Source organism: Pseudorasbora parva, chromosome 8 (genome assembly GCF_024679245.1).
Source record: "Pseudorasbora parva isolate DD20220531a chromosome 8, ASM2467924v1, whole genome shotgun sequence".
In the NCBI taxonomy this organism is placed as follows: domain Eukaryota; kingdom Metazoa; phylum Chordata; class Actinopteri; order Cypriniformes; family Gobionidae; genus Pseudorasbora; species Pseudorasbora parva.
In genome coordinates, this window is record NC_090179.1 from 26,155,342 (window position 1) to 26,175,767 (window position 20,426).

General features: G+C 39.0%; 1 protein-coding gene across 4 annotated transcripts in view; it reads right to left on the bottom strand.

Annotated features, from left to right (window-relative positions):
* Positions 1–20,426, bottom strand: part of myo1cb (myosin Ic, paralog b) — a 54,659-nt gene that overhangs the window by 10,248 nt on the left and 23,985 nt on the right. For 3 of the 4 annotated variants that reach the window (XM_067450553.1, XM_067450555.1, XM_067450554.1), the window contains 10 exons: positions 10,342–10,497; positions 10,139–10,254; positions 8,143–8,341; positions 7,593–7,673; positions 7,157–7,336; positions 2,394–2,492; positions 2,155–2,268; positions 1,932–2,003; positions 1,345–1,464; positions 1,003–1,082 (listed from right to left, as the gene is read on the bottom strand). In XM_067450553.1, the coding sequence (XP_067306654.1) occupies positions 1,003–1,082; positions 1,345–1,464; positions 1,932–2,003; positions 2,155–2,268; positions 2,394–2,492; positions 7,157–7,336; positions 7,593–7,673; positions 8,143–8,341; positions 10,139–10,254; positions 10,342–10,497 (1,217 nt within the window). Of the gene's footprint in view, positions 1–1,002; positions 1,083–1,344; positions 1,465–1,931; positions 2,004–2,154; positions 2,269–2,393; positions 2,493–7,156; positions 7,337–7,592; positions 7,674–8,142; positions 8,342–10,138; positions 10,255–10,341; positions 10,498–11,915; positions 12,179–20,426 lie in introns of those variants that run through there. The other variant, XM_067450552.1, reaches the window with a different exon arrangement.

A 20,426-nucleotide genomic window follows, 5' to 3' on the forward strand; every position in this document is an offset into this window, starting at 1 on the left:
CTGCGTAATATCACTGCGCTGCTGCACCCATGGCATGACAGCAAAATTCCCTGATTATTACACAGAAATGAGAGAATAGTCTATAATAGGTATAAAAATCTAAACTTTTAATTTTCCGTTGGTGTTAGTACACAATGTAACTACAGAATAGAAATGTTTTAAATTGGAAAAATATTATCTTTGAAAAAATTAAGTCTTTGGTCATTTTTGAGAGCGATGCTAATGGTCTAATCTGATTCAATGATGTATGCTAAGCTATGCTAAAAGTGCTACCACCAGATACAGAGATCGTCTGAATGGATTCAAAAACGGTAAAACTCAACTGTTTAACTCTAAGGGACTGGGAAAATGAGCCTATTTTTTAAAAAAAGTGGAGTGTTCCTTTAACTTCTTGAGCAATTAGAGCTACAGTAGCTCATCTGTTTGATCAGACCACACAGGCCAGCCTTTGCTCCTCACGTGCATCAGTGAGCCTTGGCCACCCATGACCCTGTCACGGTTCACCACTGGTTTTTCCTTTGACCACATGATAGATACTGAAACTATGGACCGGGAACACCCCAGAAGAGCTGCAGTGGAGATGCTCTGACCCAGTTATCTAGCCATCACAATTTGGCCCTTGTCAAATCCTTACGTTTGCCCATTTTTTCTGCTTCTAACACATTAACTTTAAAGACAAAATGTTGACTTGCTGCCTAATATATCCCACCCACTAACAGGTGCCGTGATGAAAAGATAATCAGTGTTATTCACTTCATAATGTTATGCATGATCGGTGTATATAATGTATTAATATTATACAAAAATACTAAATATGAATAAAATATTTTGAATAAAATATTTGATTAAATATAAAACTAACATAATGGCATTTAATTATTTATTTTAAATATTTAAATAATAATCACATTTTCACTTGTAATATATAAAATAAATAGTACATACAATATTAAATGCATGACTATAATATAAAGCATATATTATGTTATATATTTACTCTACCTGTTGGTCTGAAAGACCTCAAAACCATAGATGTCAAGCAGACCAATGACAGAGGCGTTCTTACTGTTGAATGAATCATCCTGCGAGACATTAAGAGCACAGAAATATTCAACAACAGCTGTGGCACACCATTCAGACTAAACATACACTGACTGTAACATCATATGGTGAGAATGTGTTCCAATAACTCCAGTCGGAAAACTGGAGTAGTTATATCGTGTTTCATTTCTAAGCTCTCTCCACGTGGGGGCGCTAAACATTCACATTAGGTAACTACAGTATACAAATAGAAAATGTGCAAAGCCATGGAGATGAGTATTTAACAGCAGAATAAGTCCATACCTTGAAGGCCAGAGAGTCATTAATTTTGTTGACCAGCCAAGTAAAAGTACGACCGTATATGGCTTTAGATAAGGCATCCCGTGCCGAAGCGGACTGCTCTTGATTCAAAGGACTCATCAGCTACAACCCAAACACAGAAAGTGGAATTATGGGAAACATTCATAAACAATTATTACATCTGTAAACACATACAACTTTAAAACTTTAAAACCAACTGTTAAATGGAAAAATAAATAAAGCTACACACTACTATTTTATAACAGATGGTTTGCGTACAAGCTTTAATGAGAATGTCTTTTGAAATTCTATCCCGTTTCAAGATTTGAAGAAAATGTTAGTGGTGCTTACATACGTTACACCTGCCGCCCACCTGAAAGTCTCTAGACATTCAGTTTCTTAGACACATGACTCAGTCTTCATATGATGTAAATCTATGTGATTTTTTTTCACCCTTTTTATCATCTGCCAGCCAAAAATCATTAGTATGATTAAAAGTAATAGCACATCTCTCCATAACAAGTAATAGAGGTGCTTGCCTTAGCAAAAGGAATAATTCATATTTTCACGCTAAAAGATTGGGAACATACCTCTTCTCCTTTGGCAATGATCTTTTTATGTGTCAGAGCCTCTTTAAAAACAGTGCCATCCACACCTAACAACTGCAATATCACAAAAACACACACACACACAGTCAACTTTTTCAACAAAGCATTTTCAAAAAAGGAAACATTACTAGAGGTTTTTGCATAAAACTGTGATATTATGCAAATGTGATCATAGCCCAGTAATATAAATAAATTATCCTTTTACCCTGGCTAAGTATTTAATCTGTGTGTCTGTAGTGATATATGCATTGCCGCTGTCCTCTCCTCCGTACTGGACATTCCCCAAGTGTAATACACTGGCAATAATGTTCAAAAGCTCCTGTGGGGAAAAAGACGGGCGTGCATTAAAGAAAAGATTGAGATAAAGAGGAAGAACTTTCTATTTCTAAGAGAAGAACATTCACTTATATTTCATGTCTGTGCATTGTGAGTGGTCGGTCATACCTCCACTTCATCATCACTGAAGCCAATGACGCTCAGGGCTTTCCTCACTATCTTCCAGTCATTGCGGTCGTTAATGGAGCTCACTTTGGGACAGTTACCCTAAAAAACACACACATACACATACACACACACACACACTCAGCACAACAGAGGAAACCAAGGGAGGAGGGGTTCCTCTTGACTTCCTCTATTAAACACCAGGGGAGCAAGAGGAAGGGACATTCCTGCATACTTGTGGGAAAATTTATGATGCCATTTATGATGAATACTCATATACAGGTCCAACATAAATGCATGTGGTAAACTGAACTGGAATTTTTGGGGGGGCTTTGTTAAAATTTCTATTGATAATGAAATCCTGTTTCTGTAAAAAAATGAGTTTGAAATAAGACAGTCATAATGTGAAATAGGAAGTCACTTTTTTTTTTGAGTAGCACTCATAAGAAAGAAAGTTACAAAAGCAAGAAATAATTGTAACTGTGAGATATAGTGGTAATAAAGACAAATAAAATAAAATAAATAATTAGAAACAAAGTTGACATTACCCAAGTGCAATAACAAGAAATACTAAAAATTGTAAAGTATTAAAGCTTGTAATAATGTGGTATAATTTGAGTAGAATGATGGACTTTCTAACTGGAAATTCAAGCATGTCTTTGTGTCTTTTTGCGTCACGTTTGTATACATCAACAAGGAGTCCGGCAAGTAGTAGGAGGGGGCCGCATGTTCTTCAGAAGATCATTTATAGCCTTTTCTCACAGCAGCTGGAGTAATTCAACTTATCATTTTGATGGCGGGTTGTAAACTCAAAAGTCCCAAATGTGTTCCACACAGGTGCAGTGACTGTCAGCAAGCCACACACACTCCTCAAAACATTAGATTCATTCTCGCTGAGGAGCCGCGCGCGCCAATACACATCAGTGACAACTGGAGATTCACCCATAGTTGAAAGTAAAAGAGCCTGTACAGACTTTAAATCTACAGGTAACGCTAATACACAATAAAATACACTTAGTCACGCAGTGCTAATGCTGTAAATATTAACCATTTGAGAACAAAGTATAACAATAAAAATAATTTGGACGGTTTGATTTAGTTTAGATTTAATCACTGTTGGTAGCGCTATTTAATGTAAGGTTTTGTTTCCAAAAGAGGTAGACATGTTACTTCTAATTTAGGTTATACTCCAAGACATAGAATCTGTGATTCTGAAGTACAGTATCCACACAGGTGCGGTGACTGTCAGCAAGCCACACACACTCCTCAAAACATTAGATTCATCCTCGCTGAGGAGCCGCGCGCGCCGATGCACAACTCATGTACAGGTGATAACTCAGCAAATAACTGCAACTGCTAGTTTCAAACAGATATGGTGACACAGAGGCAAAACTTAAGGACTGTAGCTATTTTAAAACAATTGTGAGATATAAAGTCGCAATAATAAGAAATAATGACGTAGTCACATTGCAAGAAATATTCACAATGTGAAATATTTAAGAGTTGGTATAGCTTTGGTTCCGGAAGTTTTTTTTTTTTTTTCATTCAATCTCCCATAGGAATTAAAAAAGTCTTTGTTATACAGTTAAAAGCCATTAATCAAGCCTATCAGCTAAGAGATGAATCACAACACTATAAACTTTGATATGAAGCAAAAATTACAAAGGTAGAAGACGGTGTAAGACTGTGTACTTAATGGTGGACAATGTCTGGCCGAGGGCCTGTGGCATGACTTTCATCGCCCTGAGGTAATACTCAGTTGTCATGCACAGTTCCTGCATCAACCCTGTCTCAGAATTACTCTCATGCAGCTTTTTTAGTGCTTTGGCCTGATGGACTTGCAAGAGTCCATCAGGCACGTGGGGACTGATCTGGCAGGAAAGCCTCCACTACAATCCTCACCCTGCTTATTAACTGAAGTGGCTCTAAGGGTGCGTTTGTAATGTTTGGTTCAATTAAAACAAACCCTGGTGCGATTGCTCAGTTAGTGAGGTTCGTTTGAACATATGTGAACGCTGCATTCCGAACCCTGGTGCGTACCAAACAAGCTTCCAAACGAACTCTGGTGCGGTTCGATTGATATATAAATGCAACACGGACCAAAGACATGTAAACTAACCAAAAACAGGATGCAATGTCACAAAATGTGACGCTACAAGTCAGCTGATTTGACAACGCAGAAAGATCGGTGTATCCAAAATGAGTAATGTTAGAGGGCAAAAGTGGAGCAACGAGGAGGTAAAGTGCCTCATCAATATCTGGTTATTATTTGGTTATTAGGTTCGCTGTTAAAAATACCAGTGTGAACACTAAGAGGACCAGGACTATATTTTGTTTTTGTTTTTTGTTCCAGGCCAAAGGAACCAAAGTACAAGAGTGATCTAGGGTGCCTAGATCTTTTTCAAGGTTCTCGAGTCTTGATCTCAACAATCGTGATGGTCATGTTCCAACATTGAGAACATGAACCAATAACAAACTCTGCCTCAGCTTGTTGACGGCCGAGACATGTGAGACAGTTATCATCTCCGACTGTATCCAGAAGCACACGGGTGCAATGCCATCTTCAAAAAGACACAAAGTCACCTGTGTTTTGCACTTTTAGGGAAACTGCTCTTTTGTTTTGAAGCCCTGGGGTGAAATTGCTTGTGGGGCGAAACACACCTTTTCTCCAGTGGAAGTGGCATGGCATACTAATCTCACTCACCAATCTTCATAGGCCCGTTTTCTTACTACCTGAATATGATTGGGTTTCCAAGTGAGACCCATGTCAGTATCGATGTAACATCGAATGTGACAGACTGAAGGGGAACTACAATCCCATGAAGCATTGCGAACAGCGTAATCAAAATATAAAAGAGAAATATAAAACTACTGAATTATTTTTTATTATATACATAAATAAAAGCAATATTTTAAGTTTATTGCAAAATATGCATATTCAAATATTTGTGTATTTTGACCAACTTGATAACTTAATTTGCTGTGTTGCATAATTATTGAGATATTTTGGAACATTTTGGGTTTTTTCTGTACACCTTTATGGGTATTTAGGTTTTCACCATGAATTCTGCTGTTTTTTAATGTGATTTTTAACAAATAATACAGGTTAACACCCAAGGGCGCCGTAAAGGGGTGGAAGGTTAGGACGATTCTAAGGGCCCAGACTGATTTAGGGCCCAGAAGAGCAGACCCCCTTTTTATTTTCTTATTTATTTTCTCTTTTTTATACATACATTAAATGTGCTTGGGCCCATCATGCAGTAAATGTGTATTTTGTCCGTTTTGACCATAGATTTTATATTTAAAAAACTAATTTCAAAATGTCAGTCACAACCTTCTCCCCCCTCCCTCACAATGGTTCATTCCACCTGTGCGGTCCGCGCTAGCGTGAGCTCTTGGTTATTGCACTTGCTATGATGAAGCGCAGACAGTGACACACGCAGGTATGTCACATCAAAAGTCGGGGCATCAAAAATGGAAAGAAGGAAAGAGAAGACAGAGAACGCCGAAGTCTACAGTATGTCACACAGTTTTTCAAAAAGAAAGGCAGCTTGCCCTATTCCTCTAACGTTATTCCAAAACTTTCAGAATTAGCCTACTTATTTTTGTTGCTACATCATGACCTGCTTTTATCTAGCTAAAATAATTACTGAATTATAATTTACATCCAACAATACATCTCTGATGTGCTGTCTCCGGGTTATCATGTCTCGTAGACACAGATTCAGTGGCTGCTGCACACCCTTCTCCCACGCCCCCCGTCCCCGTCTCAAATGAACAAGGTGAGCCTGAGCGCGAAACTTTACGAAGATTGAAGCCTCTAAACACGTCTTATCTACTGTGTTCGCCACATGATGATAAACAAAAAGTAATCTACACGCTTCAAAAATTACAAAATCAGTTTGCCATGTGTATGTTCTGTCACGTGACAGTGCTGCTGCTACGATCGATGCTGTCTTACTTGATGTTCTTAAAGCAGCACCAGGTAACTTTTCAACCTTCATAATATATTTTCAAGACTCTTGGGAGGATACATCGACTTACAATAGGTTGAATGAGTAATACCAAGACACACCTGGCATTACTCCTGGTGTGTCTTGATTTTGAGCCCTTTTTGGCCTAGCTATTTTTATTCCTTGACTGATTTAATTATGAGTTAGTTCTAGCTGATGTTTCCTGATTGAGCAGGTGGACCCAGCTAAAGCTTGTTCATGTAAAATATATCTCAATATGTGTACAATATGTTCTGTTGTGCTTGCAATTGCAATTGAGATAATAAATGTTCTCCCTTTTATGTAAACAAGTACATCTTTCTATATTTGTTTCTTGTTTTTGTAGGCTTTGTACAAATCTTTAGACATTTTAACTATGCAATGTGCTACATATCTTTTTTAAAGTATACAGGGCATGTTTATTGGGTTAAATTTTATCTGTAAAAATTGTAGGGGGCCCAGAAATTTTGTTTTCCATAGGGCCCAGAATTTCTGGCGGCACCCCTGCTAACACCTTCAACAGAAGCAAACACTATCAATTAAAAACCCAAGCTTTCATAACTAATGGAGGGAAAACAGACAGACATTGACATGGGAGCAAGACACAACAAGTTTCAGATTTTAACCAGCATCTTTTACTTGACCAGCATGACCCAATGTGTCTGAAGCATGTGTGCCAACTATTAAGCCACAGCTTTTTCTTAAATGTACAGCTTTCTTTCCACCTCAGACATCAGCTTTAATCATAACAAGTGTGTGAGGTCTGTCTCTCACCTTCACCAGATACTGGTACTGTTGGGCGTTCTTCTCCAGGCCCAGCCTCCTCAGAAGATCGTCCTCTCCTCCTTCAATGAGCTGATAGAAGATGTGGAAGTTCCTCTCGCCGTGGCTCTGGTGTACGACACGTGATTTCTCCAGCAAGTAATTCAGGATGTGACCTCCTACCGGAGCACCCTGCCAACGGGGACACCCAAAGGGAGAAGCAGAGGGGATAATACCGGGTTTCTGACACGCATGCAAGCATGCATAATTTCACACAAACACACAAACACGTAAACACGCAGGTGGATGCAGCCAAATCCCCAACCCAAGGAGAGAATTGTAGGGGTAAAGGTGTATCGACAGAAGGTGGATCATAGCAATTGAGACGTGAGTTTGCTTGATGTGCATGTAATAACGTTAATATTGTTCAACAAATGATGAAACTCACCTTGAAGTCAAACTGAATGTCCATGTATTTTCCAAAGCGACTGGAATTGTCATTTCGTAAGGTTTTCGCATTTCCAAAGGCCTGAGAGAAGAGTAAGGAAAACAAAGAATATGCGAAGGGAAAATTATGTCTTTATAATTACACAAATACGATTATATACACACTCTACTAGATGCACAGACACTGCTAGTTTCCGGGGAAGCACCACATCTGTAAAACATCTGGCAGAACGGCAGTCTGCCCTGCTTCCGTTGGCCTTCCCATTTTTAGACGTCCTTCATGTATGCCCCAGCCTTATCGCACAGATAATAACAGTGGCGTATAATTACTGGAGAGATTTATACTGAAACCACGACAACAAACTGCTCAGAATAAACTCTGCTCTTTTCCTTGGCATCACCGAGAGTCATTCAGAGCATTTTCTGCTGTGACAGCAGTCCAGGGCAACAATTACAGCACAGTGATCTCACCACCATACGCCGGCATTTGGAGATTAGTAAAATTGTATGTCGTGATGAAACATGTTGGCTTAGATTGTGTACATGTTTACCTCCAGCACAGGGTTGGATTGTAGCAGGCGATCTTTGACGGTCTGCACGTGCTCACTGGCAGGGCAGGTGATGGCGTAGTACTGCAAAACCTTTTTGGAGGCTTCAGTCTTGCCAGCACCACTCTCACCTGAGATGAGGATGCACTGGTCCCGTCTCTCAGTCCGCATGGAGCGGTACGCATTATCAGCCACAGCATAACTGTATGGGGAATATGTCAAGGTCATAAATGCTTAGTTATGCATTATACAACAACAACAACAATAATATTAATATAATACAAATTATTATAATAAAAAAATCCAAACAAAGGAAGTATTTCAGTTGCTTAAGTAGATAAATACAAATTAAATATTCATAAATTAAAATGTGCATATTTGAAGCAAAAAAATAAAATACAATAATAAAAAATAAAATCACAATTCAAATATTTATAATACTTAATAGAAAAAAATTATTATTACTATTAATAATTACTATGAATTATTACGTTATTAACTTTGAAATGTTGAAGGATTATATAATTTAATTTAAAATGGTTTGTTCCTTTTAAAATTTTGTTTCGTTTTTTTTTCTCTTTGGATAAATAACCGAATAAACTAATAAACTAACTTATTATCTCTATTCCAAAAACATTCTTTAATTATAATGCAACCCTTAATATTTCAAGCAATCTCTTTTGGTGTTGTATGTGATTCCTTCAGTTTCCTTTTCTGGTAGTATTACAATAAAACATTCCTTTAGTAGCGCATAAATGAGCATTCAGGTGTCAGTAACAATGTTGTGTAAAAGCTAAGTGTGAGGAAAGAGCAGGGTGACACCACAGAGGGTCTGCGTTTTTTTTTTGTTTTTTTTTCAACCAACCATGGTTTTTACACATCTGCTATCAGTGTGAGATGAAAACCGTGGTATAGTGAATATACAGTCAACTGCTTTGGCTGAACTATAAGATTTAGAATGTTACAGCTAGACACTTGGCAACAGACAACCAATCGATAACTCACATTGAGATGAAGAAATACTGCGCATTGTATATAAACAGTAAATTCAACATTTGAGGAAAAATGGAGCATTTCCAAGATACTGATTAAACATTAGAAAAATAAAAAGTCAAACGGTGACAGAAAACACAACAATTGACAGGGCTCAATCCGAGGGGCGGGATAAACGGTTGTCTTTCAAACTCCCTCTGCACACAATTGGATAGCGCTACAACCAACCAGAACAACGAAGAAGGAGAAGCAGAGCTATAGTTGATAGATTAAACTTTCACCGTATCCGGTCAGCAAACTTCGAACACATCTTCCCTTCTTAAGAATGATTTCAGTGCCGTTCTTTTTATTAAAGAAAAGCTTAACTCTAAGTCTTCCAGAGTCGCAGCCAAAGCCGATTCCAAAGACCGCCGTTCGCTAGGTTTTACAAGTAGCATGAGGAACCCCAACAATTCTGCCGTCATTATGTTAAGCCCGCCCTCCGACTCTATACACGATGTGATTGGCCTGACCAAAGTTTGGTTTTTCCAGCTCTGAAGTCTATTGAGAATTGCTAGACGACACTCATGGCAAAATAGATTTGCTGCTGCAAGGGTGCGTCTAGATTTCCAGCTTACGTCTGATGCCAGTTTGGTTGACAACCAAAATCTTTTTGGTTGCAAAAAGATCAGAGTCCTGCAGCTTAGATTCATGCAGCTGGTCAGAGAGGAAAAACATTTTTAGCACTTTTTCGTAAAATATTTCAAGTGTGAAAAGCCCTTATGTTACAATTGTAGGAGAACTATTATAGGAGAACTTTCAAGGGCTTTGCCTATTTAATAGCTATACTAATACTTATTTAATAATGAGTAGGCCTAATCTACATAAATGTACATTTTGCACGAACCGGACAAATGTTGTGGTCCTTATATAGCAAACAAAAATCATTATTCCTCCCATTGGCTTACTCTACACAATAGATGAGAGCAGAATAGTGTATAACAATGACTTCTTGCTGATGCCTTACATGTGAGGTGAGACTTCATAGAAATTGACGCCCCTGTATCGTTCCATATGCTGTTTAGTATAAATCTCCAGATCTTTGTAGGGGTTTACTGACACCAGCACTGAGCCAATGTATGTCTGTGGGAGACAAATAACACACAGGGGTCACATCAACACTCAGATTTCAGCTTTAAGGGTGAATAAAACAGGGGTAACAGCTCTTACATAAATTAGGTTCTCCTTAAACCGCTTGCGGAGATTCTCGATGAACGCCACCTCGCTGGTGTGGTTCTCCAACAGGACGAAGTCCTGCACGCCCACCCGGTCCCTGGCTGTCAGGGCGCTCTCCATCATGACCCGGATTCCGTCACTGCCCACAGCCTGACAGAGAAAGAGCAGAATTGAGATACAGAATTACACTTAGAGTCTCTAGACGCAGAGCAGGGCGAGGTGATATATAAACACCGCAACACACACAGCATGACGAGGCCCTCTGAGAGCCTTGAGAATAATCTCAACCACACCATCATAACCACTCCCATTTCATATCATACAGACTTCAGCTCATTTAAACCCAGCTAAATAAAACTTTTAACTTAAAGCATTTGGTAAAAGGTATTTCTCACTAAACCACACATACAATTGCGAACAAGATGTCACCATATGAACAATGGATTTGTGTCAAGTTAATATTCTAAAACACTAAAAAGTACCAAGAAGTATTACCAAGACCATTTTGATAAGGTAACTCCACTAACTCCATGGTTTGCAGACGATAGGATATGTTTGTGGTGATATGATTAGGAATGCAAGAAACACTACCATTAAAAAATGTGGGGTCAGTGAGAACTTAATGCTTTTATTCAGCAAGGACACATAAATTGATCAAAAGGGGCAACTCTACATCAGTTAAATGCGGTTCTATTGAACTTTCTATTCATAAATGAATCCTGATGAAAATGTATCATGGTTTCCAAAAAATATTAAGATGCACAACTGTTTTCAGCATCGATAAGAACATGGAATTGACATGGAGTTTCTTAAGCAGAAAATCAGCACATTAAACATTTTCTGAAGGATCATATGACGCTGAAGACTGGAGTAAGGATGCTGAAAATTCAGCTTTGCCATCACAGGAATTGCATTTTAAAATATATTAAAATAGAAAATATTTACAGCCTTTGTCAACACTAAAAGACTTAATTCATCAACATTGGTTGATATAGGATAAAAATAGGTCAATATAAGATCACTAATTTTTTATGATTTTCATAATTTAATAATACTGTTAAATGTAATCTTTGGCAAAACTGTCTCTAACAGTCTAACTGTCTCTTAAAAAAAAAAAAAAAAATCTTCCAAACTGTATATTAAAATGTAGTATTTTATTTTAAATTTATGTAAACAAAACAGCGTTTTTAAAATTTTAAAATCAGCAATTAATCATACTGGCCAAAAGGTTAACATTGTGCATCCCAAAAATGTACTGTATTATTTGAAGTACCAAACACTGCTGTATATGAACATGGTAATCATCATAAGTATCATGGTACACCTGTATTTAAATACCATAGTATTACCATCTGATCCCATGTTGCTTAATGGCACCACCACCACAGTACTATTTATAAGGGTACAAGGCTGTCTTCTCCATCATTAACTTGGTTGCATTACCTTTACAAAGAAACGAGAAGCTCTAAAGCATCTATTTTCACACTTTTAACACATTAGTGACCACAACAGTGCAACTCCACCCAAGCTCAATTGTGCTGATAAAACAGAAACACAATCATACTCACATCTATTACTGCATCTGTATTTTTAAAGAGAAGACCCTTCTCCAAAATGGAGGCCTGGGTTTTCCGCATTAGATTGCCAATATTTGACAAATCCATGGTGTCGATAAAACTTTAGCTGTCGTTCCTTGTCCAGAGATGCTCTTTAGCACAGGCATTAACTAGTAGTACACAAACATGTACTAAGTTCAGGCAGGTCACTTGTCATCTGATGTATGTAATCCTGATCAAAGAGGACTATGGGTGACACTTCCTAGCTTGAAACAGAAAAGCGCACTTACACCCACTCACACACACAAACACACTCAAATGAACAAATGCGTGATTATGCATTGAAATACACACAGTCACATTGTGTGAACGCACCAGCTGCCACGGCTGTTGTTTTGCTATTGACACAGCAGCGTCCGTCCCCTGGAGGGAGAGACAGAGAGAGATAGATACAGCACACCTGAGCAAGCACTTTAATTAAGGTGATGTACAACGACTACAACAGAGCCGAACGAGAGGGAGGCTAACGGTGGGGAAAAAACAAGCAGTAGAAAAACATAACAGCCGAGCGAGAACAGTCGACAAGTGTAGTGCCAGGAAGTGACTTCATTCCCAATCCTTCAGCCTGCTGAATGCCCCAACAGAGCTGCATTAACTCTAAAAGTCTGACACGGCTCTCGCACTTGTTCCCCATTGGGCCACTTTTGAATTTCCAGCTCAAATCTGGTTTCATACCCAACATGGAATCCAGTTTTCACAAATTAATCACAAACCACATTTAATTGCTCAGTATCATGTGTGTTTTTTCATCTTTCAGGGCAAAACACCAATTTGAAGTCCCGGACAAATGCAAAAAATAAACCTTGTCAAAGTGTCAGAGAGGATAGTTCATAGCTATGCGTTGCTAGGGTGATCTGGATGGTTGCTAGGTGGTTACTTGCTGGCTCAAGTTTAGTAGTGTGAATATTTGATTCAAACAAATAAAGAGTGCAGACACTCATTCCCAAATATCATATTTGAAAAACAGATTAGAACAGTGTGCAGTGAACATACTTTACGTGTTTGTCTCTGTTATTTGTCTGCATGTTCTACTGCAGTGACAGAGAAATGACAGATACTAATTGGTGGTGGAGTAATAATCAAAACTAAACATGCTGGCTAGACAGACCATTACATCATTTGCTGGACAACTCAAAAATAATGGCCTGGTTTCACAAACAGGGCTTAGATTAAGCCAGGATTAGGCCTCATATTCAATTCGGATATTTAGCTTTTATAAATGCGCCTTAGGAAAAACATTACTGGTGTGGATCTTGATACAAAACAATGGCTCTGAGATATTTTAAGATATATCAGTGCAAGTTGCTTTCAGTTAAAACAGCTCAAACATGCATTTTAGTCTGCAACTAGCTTAAGCCTTGTCTGTGAAACCGGAGGAATATGTTAAGGACGAAGCTTTGTTTACAAAAGAGATAATAGGTAAGGTGATAATTGTTACATCACAACCTTGGAAACATCTGGATTCGTGCTACATGAGAGAGGGACATGAGGCCATAACTTTAAGCTTTTAACAGTTAAAACTGAAAAATATGTCAAAATGCACGGCTTGGTGAGTATTCATTTAAACCCTGTCAGTTATGTCTAAAGGGAACATAAACAGTTGGGAAATAAGTCACGTGTATCAGTATATTGGATACTTGCATTCGGCCTTAAAGTGACAGCAGCCTAATTTTCCTGCAGCCACCCGTGTCATTAGCGTTAATCAAACAAGAAAAGACAAAGAGAAAGTGACACATTGCTCTTTAGTAGTTTTAGTAGAATTCATCTATATTTAATTTATACACTGAAGACTATGCAGTGTTGTTTTACATTGGATTCTGTTGATGAAAACTGTTCTGTTTTTTTATTTTTATTTCACAGGAATGCTATCTTTGTTAAGATGTAAGCTGTTCCTAATCACCAGAGAGGGAATGGAATATGTTGCACATGTTGCTTGCCAATAAATAAAGAGTTGTCAATTCATGATACTTTCTCATCTCTTTTTTTAAATACTTAAAGTGTGTCACCATCTCTGTTTGAAACCTGCAATTGCAGTTATTTGCAGAGGTACCATCTGTACACGATTTGTACGTCGGCACGGCTCCTCAGCGCAGATTAATCTAATGTTTTGAGGAATTAGTTTTACTCCAGCTTCTGTGAGAAAAGGCTATAAATGATCCATCACCTGCAGCACCATCACACGCGCTATAGCCTACTAGTCAGACTCTTTTTTTATGTAAACAGACATGACGTAATGATGCAAATACATGCTTGAATGTCCAGTGGAAATCCATTATACCACTCTAAGTATACAACATTATTACAAGCTTATCGTTGTGAATCGGGCTAAGGTAATGTGATAGTTTTAAATATAGGTTTGTTGTGTACTTGATCCAAAATTGATTTTGGATCATTTTAAACAAAAAAAAAGTTACGGAAAATGTTCCCTCTAAATTGTGCGTGTGCTGCCGTGCAGACAGAATAAAATGCTAGGCATACGCAAAATGAGGAGAAAAATCCATTTGATTGTAAATGAGAAATAATTGCAGTGCTCTGTTCAACCGCTATAGAGTTAGTATCGCTATAGTGTTAGACCCGGTGAATGCAGTTTACAGGTTTCATAAAAAGAATGATGTTGTGAGCGGCAGTGAGTCATTTTTGTGGTTAAATAGCTCAATGTGAGAGGCAGCATGAAATGCAAAGACATGTGAAATACAACATCATGCTTTAAAAAAAGAGTGGCTTTATTAAGTGGTGGAAATAACGGATGATGCACGGTAACAAAACAGACATTTACAATTACACCTAGCCCAAGTGTAGATGGCAATCTCAAAACACCTCAGTAACACGTCAGTTTAAAAAGATGTGAGTGTGTGTGGTTTGGGTTTCAGAGATGTTTAGATAACTATAAATGTTCACATGTTCCCTTGAACATACTTAGCTATTACAGTTTTTTATACAAATTGAAGCATTTAAACTGATATAATAGCCCATATTAGTTTAAATACTTAAATTAGTTTTTATATTATATTATAGGCTGTTATAATTATATTATATTGTAAGCCTAATAAAGAATTGATCTCACAAGGGGATTGTTTAGGGATACTTGCCAATACAATTTTTTATTAATATTATTTTAATAGTATTTCTTGGTAAAGAAGATTTGTACAGTTAACAGCATTGTAAAAATAATCTCAGTCAAATTAAAATGTGCTTAATTTGATTTTTATCACTAAATTACATCAAGGGTTAATTAAAACAGAAATGGCACATTCAAGTTATAACTGCATGATGAAACCACTTTGTGTGTGTGTGTGTGTGTGTGTGTGTGTGTGTGTGTGTGTGTGTGTGTGTGTGTGTGTGAGCCTGTTTATGTGGTTTACGAGGACACAAAATTGTATAACTACATGGGTATTACACTGGTATTACACTATAAATGTGGTTTATGAGGACATATCAAATGTCCTCATAATTCAAATGGCCTTAAAAACATACTAAATGGTGTTTTTTGAGAAAGTAAAAATGCAGAATGTTTCCTGTGATGGGTAGGTTTAGGGGCAGGGGCAGTGTAAGGGGATAGAAAATACGGTTTGTACAGTATAAAAACCATTACGCCTATGGAGAGTCCCTGTAAACCACATAGACCAACGTGTGTGTGTGTGTGTGTGTGTGTGTGTGTGTGTGTGTGTGTGTGTGTGTGTGTGTGTGTGTGTGTGTGTGTGTGTGTGTGTGTGTGTGTGTGTGTGTGTGTGTGTGTGTGTGTGTGTGTGTGTGTGTGATTACGTAATACGTATGCTGTACAGGAGCCTATTGCACAAAACTAGGATAAGGGATTAAGCCGGGATATCTTGGTGATCCTGGCTCAATTTATCTGCTAATATACAGTTATCTTTCCTTATCGCTATCGTTCTTGGTGTGAATGTGCGTTCAGGGTACGTTTATGCGACAGCGGTGTACAAAATTTTGCATACAGATGACAAGATCAGCAAGATATCCTGGCTTAATTCCTTATCCTAGTGTTGTCCAATAGGCCGTAGGTCTGGTATGAAGCATGTTTTTGCTCAGGTGACCAAAATGTCTGCCCAATAGAGAAAAGTTTTGATCAGCGAGAAAAGAAATTTGAGGGAACATTGGTTACAGACTGAAGCTTTAAAATACATTGTTGTTAAAAATAGTATTCTTTTTTTCGGTGACCATATCGGCTAAAACTGCTTTCGGTAATCAGTGATCGGCCCCAAAAATCCTGATCTGAGCCTGATCTGGGCGTCAGATGTAGAATCCCTTTCTGCTGCCAAAAGCCAACACAAATGAATCCAACAATTCATTTAGACCAATAAATATGCCATAACCAGAAGGCAGACTCGTCCCCCCAAGTCTCCTTCCTAATAAATTTCACCAGAAACCGGGTTCATTACACCATTGTTCGCCTTTAAGGATTTCCTATCCTGCTCCCACCCCTGGTCCCCTTCCCCATGCTTGCTGGTCTATGAGAAAAGCTACAAGCCTTTGCCATGTGCTCAATTTTTCCAAATGCTACTCTGAAAACAAAAGACTGAAGGCTCTAGACACGACCGTGGGCAAATTATTAATTCTCCATTTCACTCTAACCTTCTATGAAAAATAAAGATCAAAGAGGGAGAGATTTGTGCTTACAAAGGCACTGGTAAGAATGGAATAATAACTGCCTTTTGTTTGACCTTCCAACATCCTACTGATTTGCTCGGTTCTTGTGAGCAGAGCTGTGTCAGGGAGATCTGCCGAGTCAAGCTGCCTTCGTCAGCACTTCTCACATTGCAAGAAGACATTAGCAGTCTTCCTAAAAAGACTGATAGGGAGCAGAGCTATGATTACAAAGATTGATTTTTTTGAAAGAGTAAACGAGCAAGTCAAAGACTCCAGAATTTAATTTCTCTAAGGGCAAGTCAGTGATTCTGTACAGTTAACAACTCCCGGTTGATGAACAAGAGGAGAATGTGCTGAGCGTTTTTTTTTCATAATTAACGAAGGCAGTGGATAAAGGGCACATTCCTGAACATCCAGAGCAAAGTCATGTGCTCCTCCCCTTCTCAGTAGGACTGGTAAAGAACGGCAAAAAGTAAATCTTGTCTGCTTGCTTATGATTTCAAGCTTTTGAGGTTACCAACTGTTTCCATCCTGATTGAGTCATCTGGCTCACTTTTTACCTCGCTTTTCTTTCCTCTCCTGTTCGGCAGCAGGAAAGAACAAGGGGTGGAGACAGACTTTTTTGTGGAGGGGCACAGCTACATTAAAAACGATGATACATTCATAATTTTTTTTTTTTTCCCCAAGCATGGCCACTATTATTGTCCAAGCAGAATACAAAGCCAATTTTTTGTGTTCATTAGGGGTTCATGCATGTAGCACTGAAACCATATTGTAATTGTTAAAATTTCCAAGGATCAGCATTCTCCCCCTGAATGTGATTGGGAAGACCAAACCGTAAGCCGCAGAGACTTAAAACTTTGAGGGCTGATAGGACTCACAGTGTTTACAACGCCATGAAGGCTCACCCCAATCCGCCTGCCAGGGGATTCGTCGCCCTTCAGGTATTTTGGATTATTTTTTGAAAAACCTACTTTTGCGAACTAGTCCTAGTTTTTTGGCCCGATTGGAACCAAACCGCGGTTTACATTCAGTTTGTTTAATTATTTTGGATTAATGTATTTTAAATATTCAATGGTTCCAGTCTCCTTCCTTCCCTTTATTATGAACTGCGTTACATTTGTGCTGGTCAACCAGGAAAGAAGGAGGCGGGAACTGGAGAATATTTAAAAGACTTTAAATCCAAAATAAATAAACAAACTGAAAGCAAACCATGGGCAGCCCCTCATGGATGACTGCCCACACACACACACATAATAAAACAAACAAAACCATAACATAAATTCCAGGCCTGGTCCTCTCTTGTCCTTCACTGGTGTCGCTTGTCCTTATATGCCTTCGAGCTCCCTCATGGGAGGTGGTGAAGCTCAATCACGCCCCGGTCTTGCTCGATACTCCCATGTCTCTTGCTGGTCTACCTCGCCACAGCAACCCTGATGTTATCTTCCATCGCAGTGTTTCACTGTAGACATCGTCCGATGTAGCCTGACAAGCCAGAACCACATCGAGATGTTTGGTCTGGGAACTCACCATTGACAGGGTTCAATCTGAGGGACGGGATAAATGGTTGTCTTTCAAACTCCCTCTGCACACAATTGGATAGCGCTACAACCAACCAGACCAATGAAGAAGGAGAAGCAGAGCTATAGTTGATAGATTAAACTTTCGCCGTATCCGTTCAGCAAACTTCGAACACATCTTACCTTCTTAAGAATGATTTCAGTGCCGTTCTTTGTTCTTTTTATTAAAGGTCCCGTTCTTCACGTGTTTTCGAAGCTTTGATTATGTTTACAGTGTGCAATATAACATGAGTTCATGTTTCGTGTGTAAAAAAACACAGTATTTTTCACACAATTTACTTATCTGTACAGCGCTGTTTTCTCTGTCCTAAAAACGGCCTGATGATTTCCTTGTTCTATGAAGTCCCCCCTTCAGAAACATATAACGAGTTCTGATTGGGCCAGCGCTTCCCGTGTTGTGATTGGACAGCAATTTAGTGCACTTTGCCCGGAAAGGTCCCGCCTCTTACCATAACGGGGAGATGCAAGCGTTGAATGCGCGCTCTTCTCCATGTGGGAGAGCAACAAAACCACGCCCCCTTTTTTGTGTGTACTTGTGGGCGGAGGGTTAGTCAACAAACGGTTCTAGTGACATCATTCCTGCAGGAAGTGCAGGGCTGTAGTCCAAACCGGCCGTTCGCTGTTGGCTTTGAAAGGGAACTTTTGTTAAATAAAATATCTCGCTTGGCATTGAACTTTGAGCTTTATAATTTTACAGGTATTATTTATGCTCCAACAGCAACATTTCACACTAACTAAAGTTTGAAAGATGGAATCGCGAAGAACGGGACATTTAAAGAAAAGCTTAACTCTAAGTCTTCCAGAGTCGCAGCCAAAGCCAATTCCAAAGACAGCGGTTCGCCAGGTTCTTTGTTTACAGGTAGCATGCGGAGCCCCCACAACTCTGCCGTCATTATGTTAAGCCCGCCCTCCGACTCTATACGCGATGTGAATTGGCCTGACCAGAGTTTGGTTTTTCCAGCTCTGAAATCTATTGAGAGTTGCTAGACGACACTCATGGCAAAATAGATTTGCTACTGCAAGTGAGCGTCTAGAGTTCCAGGTTACGTCTGATGCCAGTTTGGTTGACAACCAAAATCTTTTTGGTTGCAAAAAGATCAGAGTCCTGCAGCTTAGATTCATGCAGCTGGTCAGAGGGAGAAAACATTTTTAGCACTTCTCTAAATGTAATTCAACTTTTTTGCCCCCGTTTTGCATATTGACAATAAAAAGCTCGCTCTTAGCCATGAAACTGACAATAAAACGCTTAAGTACTAAAAACAAAAACTGCACAAAGACTCCATCATGTGCCTTTATGCGCATCATACGTAATAAGCCATATTCATCAATAAATCTTCACAGATGTCTTACATTGTCCATTTAATTATCGCCACCCAGATGGCGAGAAATTCCATGGGTGGCATTGTAATTCACGCCAGTCTGCTGAGTCGATGGCTGTCCTTGTGTTAAAGGGGTTGGTTTGGAAAGTCAGCTGGTGGCTGGGGGAAAGTTGACAGACAGGTGAGACTGGCTCTGTCTAAACAGGTGAAGAGCCTTACATCATATGCACCCCCTCCTCATGCTAAACACCCTCACACACATTCTTTTTGACTTGGAAAAGATATAGTGAAAAGTTATCCTTCAATTCAGCCTGCCGGACAATGCAAGGCATTCATGTCCAGAGGGCATTTGAAGAGCACGAGTCGGTAGAACTGCAAACTGCTTACGGGACCGTCACACTATTTCTGGCTAGTTTAATTCTTACAGCATTTCCTACACAATCATATATAAATGTATAGTTATGACTTTTCTAAATATCTCACAACTAACTATTTCACATCTCCAAGCCCGTTCACAGCAGCATGTCACTATGTAAACTTAATTTCCTCTTCCTGAGATTTGGATCTTCCTGTGAGCAGTGCAGATGTTTAGCAATTCAATGGAATCTCGTATGAAACTGCACCAGATACCGTAAATCTAAAGTCACTCATTCATCAAACCCTTTGCAGTTATTTGCATACGACAAAATGTGCACCAAAGCTGAAACACGATCACATCTGAAGTGCTGCTGACCGCGAGGTGTGTTTATTTGAATATGAAAAAATGATGCTCTGCAAATGCCACTCTAGCGTATCACGACATTGAATGGGTGAAACTTAAAGCTCATACGAGGATGAGGGTCATAATCTGGAGTGCTTGTTACTAGAGGTTTCTGTTGGCTTTCAGATGAAGGTTGTGGATGACACAGACAGGAAGAAATGTAGTAGGGTGGAATGGCCTGATGACAGACGCCAGTTTCATT